Source organism: Nicotiana tabacum, chromosome 16 (genome assembly GCF_000715075.1).
Source record: "Nicotiana tabacum cultivar K326 chromosome 16, ASM71507v2, whole genome shotgun sequence".
NCBI lineage: Eukaryota > Viridiplantae > Streptophyta > Magnoliopsida > Solanales > Solanaceae > Nicotiana > Nicotiana tabacum.
In genome coordinates, this window is record NC_134095.1 from 170563082 (window position 1) to 170584649 (window position 21568).

A 21568-nucleotide genomic window follows, 5' to 3' on the forward strand; every position below is an offset into this window, starting at 1 on the left:
TATTATATTCAAGACTAATAGGATGCCTGAAGAGTGGAGATGGAGTACAATGGTTCCGTTGTATAAGAACAAAGGTGATGTCCAGAGCTGTAACAACTATAGAGGCATCAAATTACTAAGTCATACCATGAAAGTTTGGGAGAGAGTGGTAGAAATGAAAGTGCGAAGGACAGTGTCTATTTCAGACAACTAGTTCGGGTTCATGTCGGGGCGATCTACTACAGAAGCTATCCACCTTATTAGGAGGATGGTGGAACAGTACAGGGATAGGAAGAAGGATCTCCACATGGTGTTTATTGATCTGGAGAAAGCGTACGATAGGGTTCCTAGGGAGGTCTTATGGAGTTGCTTAGAGGATAAAGGGGTCCCGGTTGACTATATTAGGGTGATTAAAGACATGTATGCTGGAGCTAAGACTCGGGTTAGGACAGTAGGAAGCGACTCTAAACACTTTCCAGTTATTACGGGGTTGCACCAAGGGTATGCGCTCAGCCCATTCCTATTTGCCCTGGTGATGGATGCACTGACTCATCATATTCAAGGGGAGGTGCCATGGTGCATGCTATTTGCTGATGACATTATTCTAATTGACGAGACACGAGGCGGCGTCAATTTGGAGACATGCTCTTGAGTCTAGAGGTTTCAAATTGAGCAGGACGAAGACGGAATACCTCGAGTGCAAATTTGGGGTTGAGCCGACGGAAGCGGGAGTTGTAGTGAGGCTTGACTCTCAAGTCATTCCCAAGAGGGGTAGTTTCAAGTACCTTGGATCAGTTATTCAGGGGATCGGGGAGATTGACGAGGATGTCACACACCATATAGGGATGGAGTGGATGAAGTGGAGGTTAGCGTCGAGAGTCTTGCGTGACAAGCAAGTGATCCTTTTAGGGGAGGAATATCAACTAAAAAAAAGTAGTGAAACAATTTTTTTCATCCTACTCTCTCTCCCCGATTGTCAACAATTTCAGTGGTGTAAAATTAATAGGAGTACGAGAAAACTTAAAGAAGGGATAACCGCATTTGATGAATGCGTTTTATAAATCACATTGCGAAAATACGATTATAATTCGCGTTTTATGCTTTTGCTGTCAAATTTCACGAGTTCATGTTTTACGCTTTTTCTGTCAGATTTGCCGGTAGAGCTTTTCTTTCTATATAGCCAATTTTCTTGCTTCTTTTCTGACTTAACCATTCATGGCATCACCCAGCACCAGTAAGTACTTTGAAAAATCTTCTCTTCGTTTTCAACAGTTGCTTCTTCCTTATTTTCTGCAATATTTGATACTCATTCAGATATATATTTTTTGTGGGTCTTTAAAAAATCTTTAATGTTCAAACAAATTAGATTAGTGAAGTGGGTTTCAATTGATTCTTGGTATATGACCATGTAAAGTTATTGCTTTTATGATTGAATTAGAATTTGTTGTATTGAATGCTGAAATATCTGTGTTTATTTAGTTGAAAAATGCTTCTTTGGTCCAAATTCATTTAAGGGCTTTAAAAAGTTGAGAACTTTAGATGCTGAGCTGTCCCTCCCATTTACCCCAATTCAGCTGTCACTGAGGATTCATATAGCCGACACTAACTTGTTTGGGACTAAGGTTTAGTTGTTATTATATAACCGAGAAATTCTCTAGGGCTAGTGGCGCATGGTGTGAAACTCGATGGATAATGGACTCGCTCCTCTACTTTTTCTACTTAAATACGAGGCCAGACATTCAAACCCGTCACGTGCGCTTAACCTGCCCCTTTTTTTCTGTTTCTGTTTACCTAGAACTTGTCTGGTTGTAAAGATTTGAGGGTAAAGTTCCAACTTGCAAAGTTTTGATAATGATGGAAGGCTAATGCTGAGTCCTTTGTTAGGATTGCTTTATGGAATACTTCCTTTGTCCCAATTAATGTGACTTGCTACTATTTGGAATGAAATTTTCCTTGAATATATGTTATACAACTTTCTTATTTTATTCTGTAATCTTTATTTCTGAAAAGGTAAAGGAATCAGTTTACAACCTGAAGAATAGATATTTTGACTATTCCATAATGATGGCATAATCAGTTTAAGTAGTCTCTAGATTTGTGAGTGAATATCGTCTATGCATTTATCACGGCATACAAGGTTTCTAAGAGTAGAATTTTCTATGTAAAACCTGATATACATTTTGCTTGTTACTTTATTTTTACCGTTTCTTTAGCCGAGGGTCTATCGGAAACAATCTCTCTGCCTTTATAGGATAGGGGTAAGGCTGCGTACATACTACCCTCCCCAGACCCCATATATGGGATTAAGCTGGGTTTGTTGTTGTTGTTGTTAGCCTGATATACATTAGTTATGTTACAAGTGGAGCCTGATAAGATAAGCTTATATAGACCAATGAGTATTTAATACCAAACTAAGAATTGAGTTTATCAGCCGCTGTTATTTGAAGATCATTTGAACTTCCCGAGGCCCCAAAATACTGCAAGGCTGCAAAAATTCAAACTTTGTTGCCATATTTGCGCCCTGCAATTTTTTAAAACTGTTGTGTAGGTGCTTTATTTCAAATGTTTTAGAACTGCTTTAAGGCAGCTACACATGAGATTACATGTACATAATTGATTCAAATGGCCTTCTCTTTATTTCATTGTTTAAGAGGATCAGTGACAGGTCACATGGATATACCAAAAGGAGACAAGCTTGTGCTTAGGGGTTTAAAGTTCCACGGATATCATGGGGTGAAGCCAGAAGAGACGAAGCTGGGGCAGAAGTTCCTGGTCGATGTTGATGCTTGGATGGATCTTCGGCCAGCTGGTAAATCTGACTGTTTGTCAGATACTCTAAGTTACACTGATATATACAAGTAAGTGGTTACTGCAATTGTAACTGATAAACTTTGTGAAATGAGCCTTTTCAGTTAAGTATTAGGGCTCTACGCTCACTATGTCGATTGAAATTCATTCTGTTGTATCTAAAATGGGAAGTATTCTCTAACAAATAGGAAGATTTGATGATTCAGCAGTTTCCCTGTGGGTAAATTGAAATAAACAAATAAAAACAGATGTATGAAAATTTAATGTTTGACAATTTTTATCATTAACAATCTCTCATAGAAGAATGTATTTCATTTATATCATCCATTGTTGCCCTGAAGCAATTCCTTGTTGCTAAGTAACTGTAGAAAATTCAGTCATACATTGTCTTTGGGAAATTGTTCTTGTCATTATTGTAGGAGATTTTTGTTTTTTCCTTCAGAGCCATTTAATATGTATATCATGTCACTTGATAGCTTTTTAAAAAGAATCATGTTACTTAATGGATATATCCACACCTTTGTATTGTATTCTGAAGCCACAACAGGAACCTATATCTAATCCTGTTGGTTTAGTTCAAACAAGGACTTCTCCCCTGTTTGTTCTTTATCGTCAAAGCTCTATTTTTCCAGGCTAGATGAAATATTATTGTGTAGAGTGGTTAATCAAAATGAATAGGAATTTTTTTTCTCCTTGAAGCAATCTTTTGTCAGTTTGGAATTATGTTGATCTACTACTGCGAAGGAAATACGATGAGTGCGACAATTAGTGAGGATTTACTGTATCTTTGTTGGAATTCTACTTGACGTATCCTCTAGTGCATTGTAGATGAAGTAGTTGTGCTTTATTTCAATTTTGTTCCTTATAATATGTAAGAAGAAAGTAACATTATTTACTCTGTTGACCACTAGGAGAAAGGTTGAATCTGTAGAACTATTTTTGAATCTCCATCATACTATGCAAACTTGATAAAGTTCATGCTTTACTTGGCATAAGCTGTAGAACTATTTTTTGGTGGTGGGGCTTTTCCGAGGTGTCATGTATTTTCTTGGGAGAAGATGGCGAACATAAAAAGAAAGTGACATTTTCCCGTTATTTCCTTGCTTCACACCTTGCTCTAGTGCAACTTTCTTCCGTTAGACGATAATTTGAGAGGGACATTGTCCAGATTGAGGAGGAAAGAGGGTTAAGTATCCTGTGGTCTCATGTTGTTAACATCACTAAAGATTTAATGTACTATCTGGTAATCTTTTACTGGTTCATAATGGTTCTTTATAGAGTCAGGGACCGAGAGAAGTTGGACCCTATTGCTTTACCATTCTTGACAAGCTTGATTACCTTTTGACGCTCTTCTATGTCCTGTAGTGTAGGACTTGCTATCAAGCTTCAAATAATATGTGCAGGAACCCATTTGAAAATGAACTTATTTAGAAGGAACCAAAATGCCAAGAATTTCCCTTGTTCTAGTTATCTAGCTTCGTTAGCGAAGGCGAAAACCACCTTCCCCTTGGTTATGTAATATATGCTGCGAACGGAAATGATGTTGTCTTGATTAGTACTCTAGGTTTGATTAGCTAAGACAGCTACTTTTAGAATAAGATATGTAGACTTGAGAAACAACCACCAAACTTAATGACACCAGAACTGAGATCGAACATTCGATGATTTTGTCACTGAATTGAAATGGCTTTCCTATTGGTCTTAACATATAGATTGCCTGCTGGTCCTAGTTAGTCATGCTGCAATAATTTGGCCTGTGTTTGCTTGTACGACAGTTAATTTTCATATCTTAAGCAATTCTCGGAAATAACTATTTTTTGCTGAGCAATTTTCTCTGTTGATCATTATGGTTATTTGGGCATGACATTGCCATGATATAATTTTCATCCGAGAATTGGCAGAATAGTGAAAGAGGTTGTGGAGGGTCCACCTAGAAAACTTCTAGAGAAGGTGGCTGAGCTCATAGCATCTACAACGCTCGACAAGTATCCACAGGTATCTGCTGTTCGTGTTCAAGTTGGGAAGCCGCATGTGGCTGTTCAAGGATCTGTTGACTATTTAGGTGTCGAGATCATAAGGCACAGAGGTCTTGATGGTTAAAACCACGTCTTATTGCTTGTATTAATTTTTGTAATTCTAAATCGTGTTGTTCAATAACCGTTTTGGTTGAAAGCTAGTTCCTTTTCCATCTGCATTTGCTCTTGGTTATAAAAAAACTATCTGGATTCCTGCTTCAATAGAGGCCTGCAACTTTACCACAAAGCTTTGTTGAGTACTTGAATTTGGTTCTCTTATATATGGTTACTTCATCACATGAGCACTCAAGAGTGACTGTTTTCCAACTGTTAGGTGATTTCTTCTCATCTGCATCAGTCTTGGTAGGTAGAATTATCATGTACATGTGCTAGTGAGAGTATGAGCACTCTCGTGGTAGAGTGGCTAAAGGGCAACTCGGTGCACTAAGCTCCCGCTATGCGCGGGGTCCGAGGAAGGGCAAGACCAGAAGGGTCTATTGTACGCAGCCTTACCCTGTATTTTTGCAAGAGGCTGTTTCCACGGCTCGAACCCGTGACCTCCTGGTCACACTGGCTATGGACAATTATTACGAATTACGAAGACTTTTTCTATACTCCATGCATTTTGGTCCCAGGGAAATGATCACAATGTCAAGGCATTTTTGCGTTTTAGCAAAACTGATTTTGGCTCATCAAAATGATAACATATCAGAAAGCAGAATGTTGTTCAACAGTGAGTTTATACATATCAATCTCATCACTCAAGCCATTTCCTTGGTCAGTGTATCTCCTTTTCTTTCGTTAAAGAAAATAGTACGTACATGTTTTATTTGAGAATATCAGTTAGAGCTGATTAACATTGTCTGATAAAGATGCAGAATGAATATACCTCAAATATTAACAATTTCATGACAAAGTTTAAAGTTGATGCATATTCATAAAACTCAAGCATACACAGAGATGCATACTAAATCTATAGTGTTTTTCACTACTAATTTCTGCTATATTTTTAGCCTTCAAAAACTAAAAAAATCTAACCTGACGAGCTCAAGCAACACCATGACTTGGGATCTAACTGGGGATGGAAATTTCTCTTCGAAAAGCTGTTATAAATTAATTATCCCTTGCCTTCAACGGATTTTAGTTGGATTTGGGATATGAGGTGCCCAAATAAGATCAAATATTTATTGTGGAAATGCCTTCACAATAAACTCCCCAGTATATCCTACCTCTACCATATTGGCATAAATATAGATCCTACATGTCCAGTATGCAAAGACAGTAATAACGAAAATAGCTAACCCAATAGCAGATTCCGCAGCTGCCACCGTTGGAACCAATGAAGCAAATGATTGACCCATCATATCATCCGAAGAAACAGAAAATACCAAAAAGTTCGAATTCACAGCTAATAACATTGATTCAATTGGCATTGACATAATAGGAACATTTCGTCTATTAAGGAGGATTCCCCGAATACCTGAAATAGAGATAATCATAGAAAATGTGAAATATTTGATAGGATCCGATAAGGAAACAATTGAGTATATTTTGCAATTACTGGAACATAAGGGGTTTTTAATGCCTCCCCAATTCATAACATGCCCCATTGGCGAAAACATTAATAATTTAAATATCATCACTCTCACCCCTAATCTCCCATGGAAAGATCTATATCCTTTTGTCCTATGGAGCATTTGGCTCAATCGAAATAACAACAATTACTCTAATACAAGCTACAACTTTAATCCAAAACACGTCATAGTTCTAGCAACTGAGTATAAGCTACTCACTGAAAATGAACAAATTATTGTTTCTTCCCATGCAATTAAAGTTGCATGGCACAAGCCCTACCCAAACTTCTACAAACTCAATATTGACGGTGCGTTCAAAGATAAGGACAAATTAGGGGGTTTAGGAGGTCTAGTCAGAGATCATAATGGCAACTAGATAATGGGTTTCCAACACCAATGCCTAGCAACTTCACCTCTTCAGGCTGAACTACTAGCACTTAAGGAGGGTCTCAACATAGCTCTGACGAAGGGTTACACTCATTTGATAATTGAAACAGACGCAACAGAGGTAATCAAACTAATTAATTCTAGGTGTGCTTCTCACGTTTTGATTATATGCACCTGCAGGTGGTTAATACTCCAGCTGAAGCAGCCGACAATCATCCATAATTTCAGAGAAGGGAACAAAGTAACCCATAAGCTAGCAAGGGAAGATCTTAAAGATGGAAAGGAACATCAACTCCTACACAGACAACCCCCTTATGTTATAAATAAGCTGGCTACAGATAGGGCGGAATGTGTTTATTTTGTTAAGACTATTAGTATTGATGTATGTTGTAGGCTAGCCAACTAGGGCAATATAAATGTCCTTAAGGCTTGTTGTTTTCTGGATGATGTAACAAACAATATTTCGTAGTTTTATATATAATCTCCCTTTTGTCAAAAAATAAAATAAAAATGACTCCATGTATTTCAGCCAAACATTAAAATGAAAAAGCAATTTTTTGGATCTCTTTTAGGTGGAGATGGACACCTCCAGAATATTCATTCCACGGATTGTACACATCCACGATTACATAGGATTCATTTCATCTGTTCGAATCACATAATCACCCATGATATTATAATCATACAGTTATTATTCCATGTATAATATTGAAATTAACTTACATAAAATCACATCTAAAAAATTATATTCTATAGATACCTTTTAATGTTTATAGCAAAATATTTAATTTTGGTTACCTGCTAACCCTAAGCCACTAAATACGTTATTCAGTTACACTATTTTCTTTCTCTCTCTACTTTGATATGCTATTCAATAATGAACCGGACTCACACAAACTCTACTTCACCGGCGTGGAATTAAGCAAATCATAAGAAGAAGAAGAAGAAGAAGAAGAAGAAGAAGAAGAAGAAGAAGAAGAAGAAGAAGAAGAAGAAGAAGAAGAAGAAGAAGAAGAAGAAGAAGGCCCCTCATTACCCTGTCTCTCCATATACAATCTATACTTCTGTAAATGACTCGCCACGTTCTCTCGCGTCAGTCCTTCCACATTCATAAGCTGCATAATTGTCTTCGGCACAACGTTTTTGATACCTAAGTGGGCCACCACTTCAATTCTGTGATTTCTACATCTTCTAAGATATGGTATTGAAGGCTTTGACATTGTTTTTTGTCATTGTGGTGTTCTTATCGGCAGTTGCTTCTGCTCAGGAAGTGACCTCGGCTCCGGTCCAGTGAACGGCGGATTCGCCGGAAATTAGAGTTTGTTCTTGAACAAAGACGACATAATTTGGGGTTGAGCAACTTGATTTTCTGTTAATATATTTCAATGTATTTTCATGTATTTCATTGTATTCATTATCTTTTTTTTTCATTGTAATTCAATGTATCTCGTTGTATTCCATGTATCTCATTGTATTCATTATCTTTTTTTTCATTGTAATTCCATGTATCTCATTGTATTCACTGTCTTTTTTTTTCATTGTATTTCAATGTATCCCGCTGTATTCTATATATTTCATTGTATTCACTGTCTCGCTATATGCCATGAATATATTCATATGTTTTTTTTAATTAATATAATTTATGTATTCAGATGTATTGTATAATTTCTCTGAAGATTGCTATGTTTTTGGGGTATTTTTCGGTTGAGAATCTCTTTTATAACTGAAAATACAAAATTTGTGTTATAATTGAGTTTGTTGAGTTATATTAGGAGTCTATTATGTTAATTGATTCACTTTTCGTTTTAAAAACAGTGTAATACCCTATTTCACGTCGTGAATACAATCGAATATAGTTGAATACAATAATCTGTCTAGCTGTAATCCCATGTTTCACTCCATGAATACAGTCGAATACACTCAAATACAATAACTGATTAGCTGGACTTCCCTGATTCACGCCTATTTTTGCTACTGTATTCATGAATACAATAGCTTAAATACATTTTATAACCACGGAAAAAGTATCTATAGTCTGTAATATAGCAAATGATATTTATAGATGGCTAATTACTACTAAAAGATAGTGCTTTATGAAAATTAGTTTATTTATCTATCTATCTATATCTATCTATATCTATCTATCTATCTATATCTATATTATTGTAAAAGCACGAATAATTTATGCTAAATGTTAAACGACTAAAATATCCTTGAAATATTGATCGACTTTTATGCCCTTAAATATTCGTATAATTTAAGGATCTAATAGTAAATTACCTATTAATAGAATTCTTTTTTAATTTAAACTACACATATGCCCAACCCTACAAAGTAAATCCTACTTGAACTAAAAAAATATGTCCATAATTTTATTTCAAGAAGAATTATTGTTCCTAATTAGAATTCCTTAAAACAAGATACATACTAAAAGGAACATTTAATACTACGCTCTAAAAACAATTAATAACATTCTGAACAAAGTGAAAAATTGAATTTGTATTAGTTCATATAAAGCTAAAATTAAATAATTGTTATCTTTTATGATATGCTTTGTGTTCCTAAATATTAGGAGTTACTACATAATTCAACTACTTTGAGTTAATTTTTAAAATATTAAATAAAAAGAAAATAATTAAATAATAACTTTTTAAAATATAAAATCAAATTTAAAGGATAAAAAACTATAGGGGAAGTTAAGATGAATATTTTTCCTTTACGTGATAATAAAGTGGTTTAAATAATACATATGATATTGTACTCTTTAATTTATTTATTTTTATAACTTCAATGTGAGTAATTGATTCCTTTGCAAATTTATCAAAGAAAATCGATGGATGTTAGATTAGGTTTCCTAGAACAAGTACGTCCAAGTCTCCTATAGTCAAACCTCTCTATAACAATCTCTATTGTTCCGGATATTTTTGGATGTTATAGCGAATTGCTGTTATAGAGAACATATATTGTAATATGACTGGTTATTAAATAATTTAAAGTAACTCGAACACAGTGATTGGATCGGCTTTGTGACAGAAGCAAAAATATGTTCATATAGAATGTGAAAATCAACTGGAACTTTCCAAACAAATAGGATGTTTGCATAATATAAGGTCTTGATTTTATCTTTGTGTATCGTTTTGAAGATATTGGGTTTATGAATTTAAGTTTTTTTTTTCAAACTATCTATCTTTTTCATATTTACCTTATTCTATATAATAAATATTTATTTTATTTGTATTGTTTAAGGTACTAATTTGTTGAGAAATACGAGTGTTATTTTTAGAGCATTGAAGTAATATAATCTTTGAATGTATCTATTCTTCATGTCCATATAATTCTTGATTATTCTCGAAAGTACATATTTAAATAGTGGAGATTTATCCAAAAGTTTTAAAATTATTTTAACTCAAGCGACGTGAAATGAATTTCAAAATTACCATATACTTCTTCGTAATTTTCGATACTATTTTCAAGTAAAAAAGGTGCGAACTCGACGCAATTATGTGATTCATGTGATTACCATATATTTTATTACTTACATATGTTGAAAATATTTCTCAACAATGTTATGCTATATGTTAAAAAATCACCCTAATAGGTGCCACATGTAATTATTTTTCTTGTATGGTTGTGACTATTATTTTTGTTATATTTGAGGAGCGGAATGATCATTTTAAGTGAAAAATGTACAAAAATCGAAATCCTTTTCAATTTATTAAATAACTATGGAGTATATAATGAATCCAAGGCAAAATGTAAAATTGATTGCTTTGCCAAAAAGTAATTGCAATTACCTAGCCAATAAGTGTGTATATATATATACAAAAAAATATTTATCTTGTTATTATTTTTTTTAGAGTGGTTAAAATAAATATTTCTCTAAAATATTTAATCATGTACCTGATTATCAGAATATGTGTATGGTTAATATTTTATTGCTTTGAATACGATAAAGCGGTAATAATTTTATTCAGGTTATATGCAACATAACTTATAAATAATTTAGACAATCATTACAAATATGTCGAAATATAGTTGTTAAAAAGTAATACTTTTTGGAGGTGATTCAAAGATGGACAACTATTAGCATGTTTGGCCAAACTTATTTTTGGCCAAAAGTATTTTTTTTTTTTTTGCCAAAAACACTTTTGGCCAAAAATTGAGGTGTTTGGCCAAGCTTCTGGAAGGAAAAAAGTGCTTTTGAGGAGAAGCAGAAAAAAGTAGTTTCTCTCCAAAAGCACTTTTTTGAGAAGCACTTTTAAGAAAAATACACTTAGAAACAGCTTTTTTAAAGCTTGGCCAAACACTAATTGCTGTTCAGAAGTGCTTTTAAAACTAATTAGCCAAACACAAACTGCTTCTCACCAAAAGTACTTTTGAGAAAAACACTTTTGAAAAAAAGCACTTCTCAAAATAAGCTGATTTTTGCAGCTTGATGATAGGCTATAATTACGTATTTTAGTCGATTATTACACTCTAATTTACTGCACTTTAGTTGAGTTTGCGCTTTAATCGCTAGTGTTTTGCGCTAATTGTGTATTTTATACCTTGTCGGTGTGATTTCGAGCTATATAGATATTATGGAATGAATTTAAGTGGTTTGGAGCTTTGAAGTCTGAGTAAGAGCTCAAGAAATTAAGCCGGGATCGCGTTCGGGGATCAACGGATGATAAAACAACAAAACGAAAACTCGAAGAGGCATATTGCGCATTGTTTAGTAAAATAGACATAACTTTTTACTCAGAACTCCATTTGGGATCCACAATATATGGTTGGAAATCTAACTAAAAAGGCTACAACTTTTATGTTTTACGTTTTTCCAAATTCCAAAAGGAACAGGGTAAAAAACCGCGACATCAGCAGAACCGCGGCAGAACCGCGGCAGAGGGCAGTCGCAGACAACTGAAGAATCTGAGAGGGTGTTTGGCCGCGGTTCCAGCGCGACCACAGTGGAACCGCGGCAGGACACGGGATTTTAAGGGACCAAAGTGCAAAACACGGGATTTTAAGCCCTAAACCCTATATTAAACCAAGGAAGCCAGCCAAGAAAAGGGGAGGACATATTTTTGACATAGATTTGACCTAAGGAGGCAGAGACACAATAGGAGCAAGGCTTGGGAATTCTTGTACAAGTTTTTTCTTTTCTCTTCCTATTTTTTATTGTTGGTTATGACTTTTAGTATTGTAGTTTTACATACTATTATGAATAGCTAAATTGTTATCTAGAGTTTTGATAGAACCTTTTGTAGGATAAATTCTTGTTATGTTTTTATATAATTGAGCCGTAGTATAATCTCTATTTGTTCAACTACGTTCTTATTATAGTTAATTGAAGAGCTCTCAATTAGCTGTGCCTATTTAGTATGCATAACTCGGGAGAGAGTGCATATTTAGGTAATTGTTGAACAATACCACTCCCAGAGTATATGAGAGATCAATAACCGAGGGTTTAAAGGCGGGATTAGGGATAACGAAGTCTTGGGTGCGATGTGAAGTGAGCTGTAACAAAAGCCAGCTAGCGTAGCTCGGGAGAGTGCGTCTAGTAAATTGTCGTGATTACTCGGGAGAGATTTACGGTAATAAGAGTGCTCATGATCGGTAGAGAATACTTAGACGAAATTATAGAAGACATAGCGGGAAGGATTCCGACAATTGGGGAAATCATAACTCTAGACCTCCTTAATCTTGTCTTTAACTCTTAGTATCTTTAGTTGTTAATTTATTATTTTAATTTGTTAATCAATTAGTTAAACACAAGAATCTAAATATCTATAAGTTAGGAACTGTTCAAACTTGTCTTCTTGGTGATAGTGAACAGTTGTAGCTAAGCCTTAGTTCTCTGTGGGATTCGACTCCGGACTTGTAAACCGGATTATATTTGCAACGACCGCATTGTCCTTTTTATAAGGCATAGTTGGGCGTGATCAAATTTTGGCGCCGTTGCCGGGGACTAACGGTGTAGTTGTAGGTATACATATTGCTAGGTTTCAAGTTTGAACTTTTATTTTTATTTTTTGGTATTTGATTTTTTTTTGTTTTACTTGTTGATTTAAAAAAAACATGGCATCATTGAATTATGAAATTTTTGATGTTGGTAATTCTACTTTTAATCCTCCTTACGAATATTGTGATGAAAACTACCCTTGGCAAAATTATCAAAATATTCCCGAGAGCGAGTTATGTGCACCAACTCAATCTTATGTGTGGAATGTGTGTGATATGTGTGGTGGTCAAGATGGTCACTTTCATGGTTATGCTTATATTTCTTATCTTCCCCCAACCCCTTATTATGATGATTCTACGTTTTCTTGTGAGGATAACAGGAACAAAGAACCTAGGGAAGCTGACCTAAAGAAGATCGAAGATATGTTAAAGTGCATTATAGAACAACAAAGTAAAATACAGCTGCAGGTAGAAAGGCAAGATGAAACTATTCGCAACTTAGAGGCTCAAGTGAGTCAACTAGTTGAAGCTTTTAATGCTCAATATGTCAACATTATGGATAGTAGCCGGGAGCAATTTGCATTAGAGATGGAAATTGAGGTGCCAATGGAGAGATCCAAAGTAGAACCCCAACACTCTAACCATCTAGATTTTGAGGATGTCGATGTCGTAGAGGAGATACTAGAGTCAACCAAGGATATTGAGGATACATATTTAGTTGACTCTATTGTCATTAGTGTTGAGAATGTAGACTGTCCCAATGTTCATGTAGTTGAGCGCATTGGCCCTCACTCCAAGCATTTTTCCACATTGTGTTTAGATGATGATATGAAAATAGAGTCGTCCGAGCCACTTGAGGAGTCAAGGAATGAGGAACAAAGTGCTTACATTCTGGAATCCTTCTTTCCAGAAAGTCGGGATTACACACCTCATCTAAAGGCCAAGAAGTGCAGAATACTACATTATTTTATTGGGCCAGTCAGATTCGTTCCACCGCCCCATGACCATACTCATAAGCTTGAATCAAAACTTGGGGTTCAATTCATAAACTCGAGGTGGAGGCAAAAAGTGATCTGCGTCGTGTCGCAACGTTAAATCAAGCGCTTGTTGGGAGGCAACCTAACTTTATTGCTTTCTTTTATTTATTTTTTATTTTTTTAATTGTATTATTTTTGTAGTGTCAATTTTTTATTTTCTAGGAGCATGGAAAACAAAGGTACTGGAAGGATGCAACAACAAACCAAATGGTTGGAACTAAGTGTGAGGTACCCGCACAAAGGACTAAGCTTGGGAGAAGTCTGAGTACCCCATGAGCTGTTAATGCTTCGGCCTTTGGCCTATCAGGGAGTTTCTTTTAGCCTCTTATTAGTATGGTGTGCATTGGGGACAATGCACAATTTTAAGTGTGGGGTGAGGAGATTGTCTGAGTGATTTTCTATGCTATTTTAGTTGTGTTAGTTTAATTGAATAATATTTTTTTTAGATAGAAAAGATTGGACTTTTCCCGACGATGGATCTATTAGACAATTTTTTTGAGGGATTTAAGTCTAAAGAAAAAGTACAAAAAGATTTTCTTTTGTTAGGTAGTGTAATAATTCCCCCTTGGTTTTTCTTTAAACCACGGTTCTTTTCCAAGGGTTTTATTTGAACCGGGTGTAGTTAGTTTTTTTTTTTGGGAGTAGGAGCCATTGTGTTGTGTTTGAAGTGAAGCAATATCTCTTGACTTTGTTATGCCTTGAGAATAGTGAGTACTTTGGTTGTGACGCTTAGGCTCAGTTTTTGACTCTTTTAGAAGTACCTTAAATTGTATGATCTTAACTTTGCTTAACTGCTTTGACTAGAGTGTCTTGATGATCCAATCTTGAGTGAGTCATGTGCCATGTGTGTGTAAGGATTTGTTATATTCTGTGCATTGCATTTGATGCCTAGAACTTGTCCCGTGTGTTTGCAAAGCGAAATAGTAGTTTTATTCAGTCTAGGAAGTGATATAGGCATTTCTTTGTTGAGCCAGATATGTATACTTTACCCGCCTAATTGTTATGTATCGTAGTTAACCTATTTGAGCCTGTAATCCTTTTTTTGGCAACCACATTACAAACCTTACCCATTTGTTTGAATTAACTATCTATTTAAACCATTGTAACCTCTCATGAACACTTGAATTGTTACGAACTTTGTAAAAGTTAAAGTGTGGGGTGGTTGGTTTGACTTTTGAGTGGAACCAATGAAATAAGGAGAAAGGTGCACTGATTTGAAAAGCAAGAGCCTCTTGAATTGAAAAAGAAAAAAAAAGTTGTATTGCTGTAAAAAAAATATATTCTTTGATAGTGGTGACTCTTGATATAATTGTGCTTAAATAATTTGGGATTTGATGTATATTGATGTGAAGGTGGAGTTTGGCTTGACATAAGTATGAGGTTTGAATGTTAAAGTATATGTATTAAAGTGCTTAGGGAGGTGTAGTCACTCTTATATCTAAATGTATCCTACCCGTCCCATAGGCTACATTACAACCAAATAAAGTCCTAATTGATCCTAGATTGAATGAGCTCCATTAGTAGAGTAGTACACTACGGGCAAACTTATGGTGCATCTTTTGTGGCATATGAATGTTATTTCTAAGAGTGAGTGAATTCTTTCTATCTTGAGTTCCTAAGTGTTCTTAAATTTTATTGTGTGGAACTACTCTCTTTTGTTGTGTAAGGGCACTTTTTCATGAAGGAAAGGTAATGTCAGTGACCTCTATGTTAGAGTAAGTAGGTGAATTGTGAATAATGCGTGGTACTTATGAGTCAAATCTTGAGGTGAAAATGTTACGCTTTTGTGCTTAGTCTATTTTAAATACTCTTGGTGTGATAAGTTAGGAGAATTGTTTAAAAAAGGTCGTGTCTATAAAAAAAAGTGTAGTTTGATTGCTCAAGGACGAGCAATGGTTTAAGTGTGGGGTGTTGATGATAGGCTATAATTACGTATTTTAGTCGATTATTACACTCTAATTTACTGCACTTTAGTTGAGTATGCGCTTTAATCGGTAGTATTTTGCGCTAATTGTGTATTTTATGCCTTGTAGGTGTGATTTCGAGCTATATAGATATTATGGAATGAATTTAAGTGGTTTGGAGCTATGAAGTCTGAGTAAGAGCTCAAGGAATTAAGCCGGGATCACGTTCGGGGATCAACGGATGATAAAACAACAAAACGAAAACTCGAAGAGGCATATTGCGCACTGTCTAGTAAAATAGACATAACTTTTTACTCAGAACTCCATTTGGGCTCCACAATATATTATTGGAAAGCTAACTCAAAGGCTACAACTTTCATGTCTTACGTTTGTCCAAATTCCAAACGGAACAGGGTCAAAAACCGCGACATCGGCAGAACCGCGGCAGAGGACAGTCGCGGACAACTGAAGAATCTGAGAGGGTGTTTGGCCGCGGTTCCGGCGCGACCGCAGTGGAACCGCGGCATGACACGGGATTTTAAGGGACCAAAGTGCAAAACACGGGATTTTAAGCCCTAAACCCTATATTAAACCAAGGAAGCCGGCCAAGAAAATGGGAGGACATATTTTTGACATAGATTTGACCTAAGGAGGCAGAGACACAATAGGAGCAAGGCTTGGGAATTCTTCTACAAGTTTTTTCTTTTCTCTTCCTATTTTTTATTGTTGGTTATGACTTTTAGTATTGTAGTTTTACATACTATTATGAATAGCTAAATTGTTATCTAGAGTTTTGATAGAACCTTTTGTAGGATAAATTCTTGTTATGTTTTTATATAATTAAGTCATAGTATAATCTCTATTTGTTCAACTACGTTCTTATTGTAGTTAATTGAAGAACTCTCAATTAGCTGTGCCTATTTAGTATGCATAACTCGGGAGAGAGTGCATATTTAGGTAATTGTTGAACAACACCACTCCCAGAGTATATGAGGGATCAATAACCAAGGGTTTAAAGGCGGGATTAGGGATAACGAAGCCTTGGGTGCAATCTGAAGTGAGCTGTATCAAAAGCCAGCTAGCGTAGCTCGGGAGAGTGCGTCAAGTAAATTGCCGTGATTGTCACACCTCCTTTTTCCGCACCCGAGAGGTGCAGGGGAGTTTTTTCCAATTAAAGGACAATAGAAACGGGATTTGTTTGTTTATTTCAGAGTCACCACCTGGGAGATTTAGGGTGTCCCAAGTCACCAATTTTAATCCCGAATCGAGGAAAAGAATGACTCTATATTACAGTCTGTGTACCAGAAATCCGGATAAGGAATTCTGTTAACCCGGGAGAAGGTGTTAGGATTCCCGAGTTCCGTGGTTCTAGCACGGTCGCTCAACTGTTATATTCGGCTTGATTATCTGATTTATATAAATTGAACATATGTGCAAATTTTAATTTTTAACCGCTTTTGTCGTTATTATTATTTTACAAGAATTGCAACGTCATGAAAACATATCTCGAACCACGTTACATCAATGCACCCGTGGTTATCGACATATCTCGACTCGGTTGAGATTTGGATTTGGGTCACATAAATGTGCACCCGAATTAAGGAAAATAAATTGTTAAAGGCGCGCCTAAAGCAACTAGCGTCTTGTTGTTTGGGGGAGGTCGTAAAAATTTGTTAAACGGCACATCCCGAATTCTAAATACTTTAATATATACATACATTAGAGGGCCCCGCAACTTTTGTACATTTTGTTTGTCGAGGCTCGTCTCATTCTTGTTTTTTAAAAGGAATTTGCGACGTCATGGACACGCATCTCGAACCACGTCACAATCAATGTACCCGTGATTAGAAACACATCTCGAATCCGTCGAGATTTGGATTTGGGTCACATAAATGTGCACCCGAATTTAAGAAGGTAAAATTATTAAATACGCGCTTAAAGAGGCTATCGCGTTATTATTTCGGGAGGGTCGTGAGATTTGCTAAACGACCCACCTTGGGAACTGAATGCTTCGATATATACATTTAATGAGGGCCCCGCAGTTTGTGCGTTTTTCTTTATTTTTGTCGAGGCTCATCTCGTCCTTATTTTAAAAGGATATCCTATAGCAACTACGTTTCTTGTCGCGTTTGTCTCTACTAATAGAAAACAGAGATAGTCCTAGTTAATTACATGCTTGTAGGCTTATTTATAGCAGGATTCAAAATGCTTTTACAGAATAAGTAAACGTGATTACGCACACGGACAACTGATTGAACATTACGGGGCCAAATCCAGCTCATGCGGGATGGGCCAGACCTGGGCCACTGTTTGTTCGATGCGGGCCTGCTTGGTCTGTTTTGACCTGGGCTCGACCTTCATGAGGTTGAGATTGCAAGCTTTGTGTTCTTTGTTCTAAAGTATGGTTTACCAGTTATGTGAGACCATTTATCAGAAGGGAAAGAACTTAACTAGTAGTGGATAGTTTTCATGCTTGGCCTACATTAAAGAATATACTACACAATTAAACTAAGTCTAAGATACAACTTATTGCAATGGGAATATTTTCACCTAACAGCATACATACATGAACTAACATTCAACTAATCTACATTGATATATACTAGGCATGCAGGCTACTTCTATTATCCAAACAGGAATGAAAATTATTATACAGTACATGACATTTAATGTAACAATCTATGTATAAAAGTCATTCTTCAAGTCTTTTCTTTTGTATTCATGCTCAACTTTCCAATTACATTGACAGTGTATTAGTCGTGTACCTGATATAGAGAACAAAAGAAGGAAGATGATCAGTTGAATGATACACAGCAAGCACAGCAGCAGCAGGTAAACAACACAACACAACAACAACCAAAACAGCCACAATGATGAAGCTCAACAAGTGATCGAGCGATGGACAGACAATCCCAGAAAACAGAGCAGAAAGACAGCAGGAAACCCAAGATATCGAATGTAACAGCAACAGAAAATCCAATAACCACAAAGCTCAGCAAATAACCATTACAGTTCCGACAATCAGGAAGACTAAAACTCAATCCACAGCACACAGAAAACTCAGTGTAGTAACAATCACAGCAGAAGACACACAACCTTCTCTTAATGGAACAGTAATAAACCTAGTTGGAATAACTGACTTGGCCAGAATAGTTCAACCAACTTAGTTCCTTGTGCAGTTTTGGACAGTGTCTAGTTAAAGTGTTACGAAAGTTTTCTCTTTGTTTTCCCTTTTTCTGAAGACTAAAAGTCCATCCCCTAAGAAAACCCTTTCCCCAGACTCCAAAAATCTCTCCAAAAAATCTCTCTCTTCTAAATGGAAGGTATGCCTCTTTTATAGCCTGAATTCAGCACTTTACAGTCTGTGTGACAACTCAAAATTCCATCTCCCTGTTGTTTTTCCACTCAGTTATTTTAAATAACCAGACCTCCCATGAGATCCCTGACAGCCCCTCTCTATTTTTGTTGTTAAAGTGTCCTAATCTCTTATTTATTTAGCCAAAGTATGGGCAGTAGGAATATAATCTGACAGCACATATTGTCCAATTATTTAATTCCTTAACAGCTGACCATACACATGCTGCCCACAATCTGAACCAAGTAAACATGGCATCCATTTAAGATCAAAGTCTGAACTGCCATTATAACCTACCCCCTAGATGTTTTTGATTCAAATTGAACAAAACCATTAGGCAATACAATTCAGTTCCTAATGGGATTCAAATACGATCACAGCAGAAATAAACAACACGAATCAAGTTGTTACCATTAATGACTGAAACTAATTGACGGCATACATTGACTCGACTATATTAATCGTAACACATAATAATCAATCGTTCATATAAACAACATGTACAGAGTCCCGAATGACTTCAGACAACTTTGTTCAATTACTGGGAACCTATATGAATTAACTTATTTGACGATTAATCTAATTGACGATCATGTATATCACAGAATACATTCAGAACACACACAGACAAACCAATGACCAAATAAAGGCCTTACAAAGATGGAAGTAATTAAGAAAAATACCAGAAATAACAAGCAATCACAACAAAGCATGCTAACAACTTAATTACCACTCGAATAAAACAGAAAAGCAAAGAAAAACTTACCGAAAAATGTCCAAACAAAATTGACCCAAGTCTGACTCAACTTTGACCATTTGAGGCCGAACAAACTTTAATCAGGGTGTTCTCACACTAGAACACCTTAATTAAGGTCTATTAGACCTCAAACCCCTGTTAAGACTAGCCGGATTCCAAGGCTATTCGTGTTCTAGGGTTTGGATCTTTAGATCTGGTTTTTTAGGAGTTGTGGGTAGATTCGGACCAAACCAAGCTTGGTTTGGTCACGAGGGAGGTCATGGGAGTGTCTGGTACGAAGATGGTGAGGTTTGGTATAGGTCAGAGTTCGACTCGAATCTTCAAATGAAGATTCGAGACGAAGGAAGGTGATTCGAGGCTAGGGGGTAACAAATCCATGTTCAGGAGAGTGAGGTGGTCCTAGGGTGTTCAGGAGGTGGTCATCGGCGTTCATGCCGCCGGGTTCTGGTGAAAGGGAAATCAGGGCGGCTGCTAGGGTTTCGGGGGGGTTCAGTGTTTGGTGAGGACGATGAGTGGAGGGGGGTTTGAATAGGGGGCGTGGGGTACGATAGAAAGCTTATATACGATCTAGGGGTTTAGATCCTGGCCGTTGGATCAAATGAGATCTATGGCTAGGATCTATTCACTTAGGGAAGACGGTGTCGTTTGGGCTTGATAGTGGGTAAGACCGGGTAAGGCTAGATCGGGTCAAAGTTTGACGGGTTTGGGGGGAAAGCCTGGGTCCGTTGGATCAAAGGGTTGGATGGTTCAGATTAATTTACCTGAAACGGCGTCGTTGAGGTGAAGTGATCAACCTGATCAGGACCGTTTGTTTGAGTCAGATCAACGCTTCTGATAAGGACGCTGATACGGCGTCGTTTGAATCAGTGTTTGGGCAGGCCTGACTTGGACTGGGTCCTTGTGCCGGTTTTGGGCCTATTTTTGTTTCATTTCTTGGGCCCAAATCAATTTTCATCACTCTTTTCTTTGTTCTCTAATTTTAAAACAAAAATGAAATAACAAAATAAATAATAAAACAAATGAAATTAAAACAAACAACAATGTAACACTTCAACACAATTATCACACCATATTAAAATGTTTAAGTAAATTAAATCACAACCTAGAACGAACGATGCATATATATATTTTTTGAATTTTCTTTCAACGACCGAATTACGGTTTGATTACTATGACAGATATACTTTGTATTTTGATAAGATCAAATGCAAAATGGGACGAACCACAAATGACTAGCAGTACATGTCATGAAAAATTGAAAATTTGTACAGCGAGGTCACTGGTCACTATTTTTGTTTTCTTTTGGAGCAATTGTCCGTGAAGCAAAAATCACGTGCTTACAGCTGCCCCTCTTTGCCCGAAGACACGAAGGGTTTTCGCGCAAAGATAAAGCGGGCGATTTTTGCTCGTCTGAGTACTCCGTGTGAAGCATTTTTTTTGAAAAAGATTTGACCGAATCTTTGCTTCAGAGGTTTCCTACATATCTTGGGCTGAACAGGAATCAGGTCAATGTAGTTCGGGAAATATTGGTAGCTGGGACTACCGTGTGACTGTAGTGCTCGCTACTGTCGTGCGCTGTTGCATGCTGCTGTAGGATGCTACCGCTCACCAATCTCCTTGTTACATTGTTCTGAAAGGAAAAACAAGAAGCTAAGCTAGACTATGGATCATGAGATCTCATCTATCTTCAACTTGTTCTTGTTGACTTGCTTTCTTGTCGGCTAGCGCTTTCCTCCGATGCCTTTATTTTGTGAACTTGGGGGATGATACTGGTCCTTCACCTTTTCTGAATGCCAGTTTTCATCACTT

General features: G+C 36.4%; 1 protein-coding gene across 3 annotated transcripts; it reads left to right on the forward strand.

Annotated features, from left to right (window-relative positions):
- The first annotated feature begins 912 nt into the window (after positions 1–912).
- On the forward strand, positions 913–5049 carry LOC142161792 (dihydroneopterin aldolase 2-like). Of its 3 annotated transcripts, none has more exons than XM_075233653.1 (3): positions 913–1213; positions 2639–2837; positions 4689–5049. In XM_075233653.1, the coding sequence occupies exons 1-3, from the start codon at positions 1195–1197 to the stop codon at positions 4885–4887; spliced, it is 417 nt and encodes a 138-aa protein (XP_075089754.1). In that variant the 5' UTR covers positions 913–1194; the 3' UTR covers positions 4888–5049. The 3 variants fall into 3 exon arrangements, with proteins under 3 accessions (XP_075089754.1, XP_075089755.1, XP_075089753.1); XM_075233654.1 differs by having other exon boundaries at positions 915–1213; positions 2645–2837; XM_075233652.1 differs by having other exon boundaries at positions 945–1213; positions 2631–2837.
- Positions 5050–21568: the final 16519 nt, after the last annotated feature.

Bases quoted from the DNA above. Each gene is read 5' to 3' on its own strand.
- LOC142161792 (XM_075233652.1), top strand. From the start codon at position 1,077: ATGCTTTTGCTGTCAAATTTCACGAGTTCATGTTTTACGCTTTTTCTG. The intron at 1,214-2,630 runs GTAAGTACTTTG...TCATTGTTTAAG, and splicing joins CATGGCATCACCCAGCACCA to AGGATCAGTGACAGGTCACA. The intron at 2,838-4,688 runs GTAAGTGGTTAC...GAGAATTGGCAG, and splicing joins AGTTACACTGATATATACAA to AATAGTGAAAGAGGTTGTGG.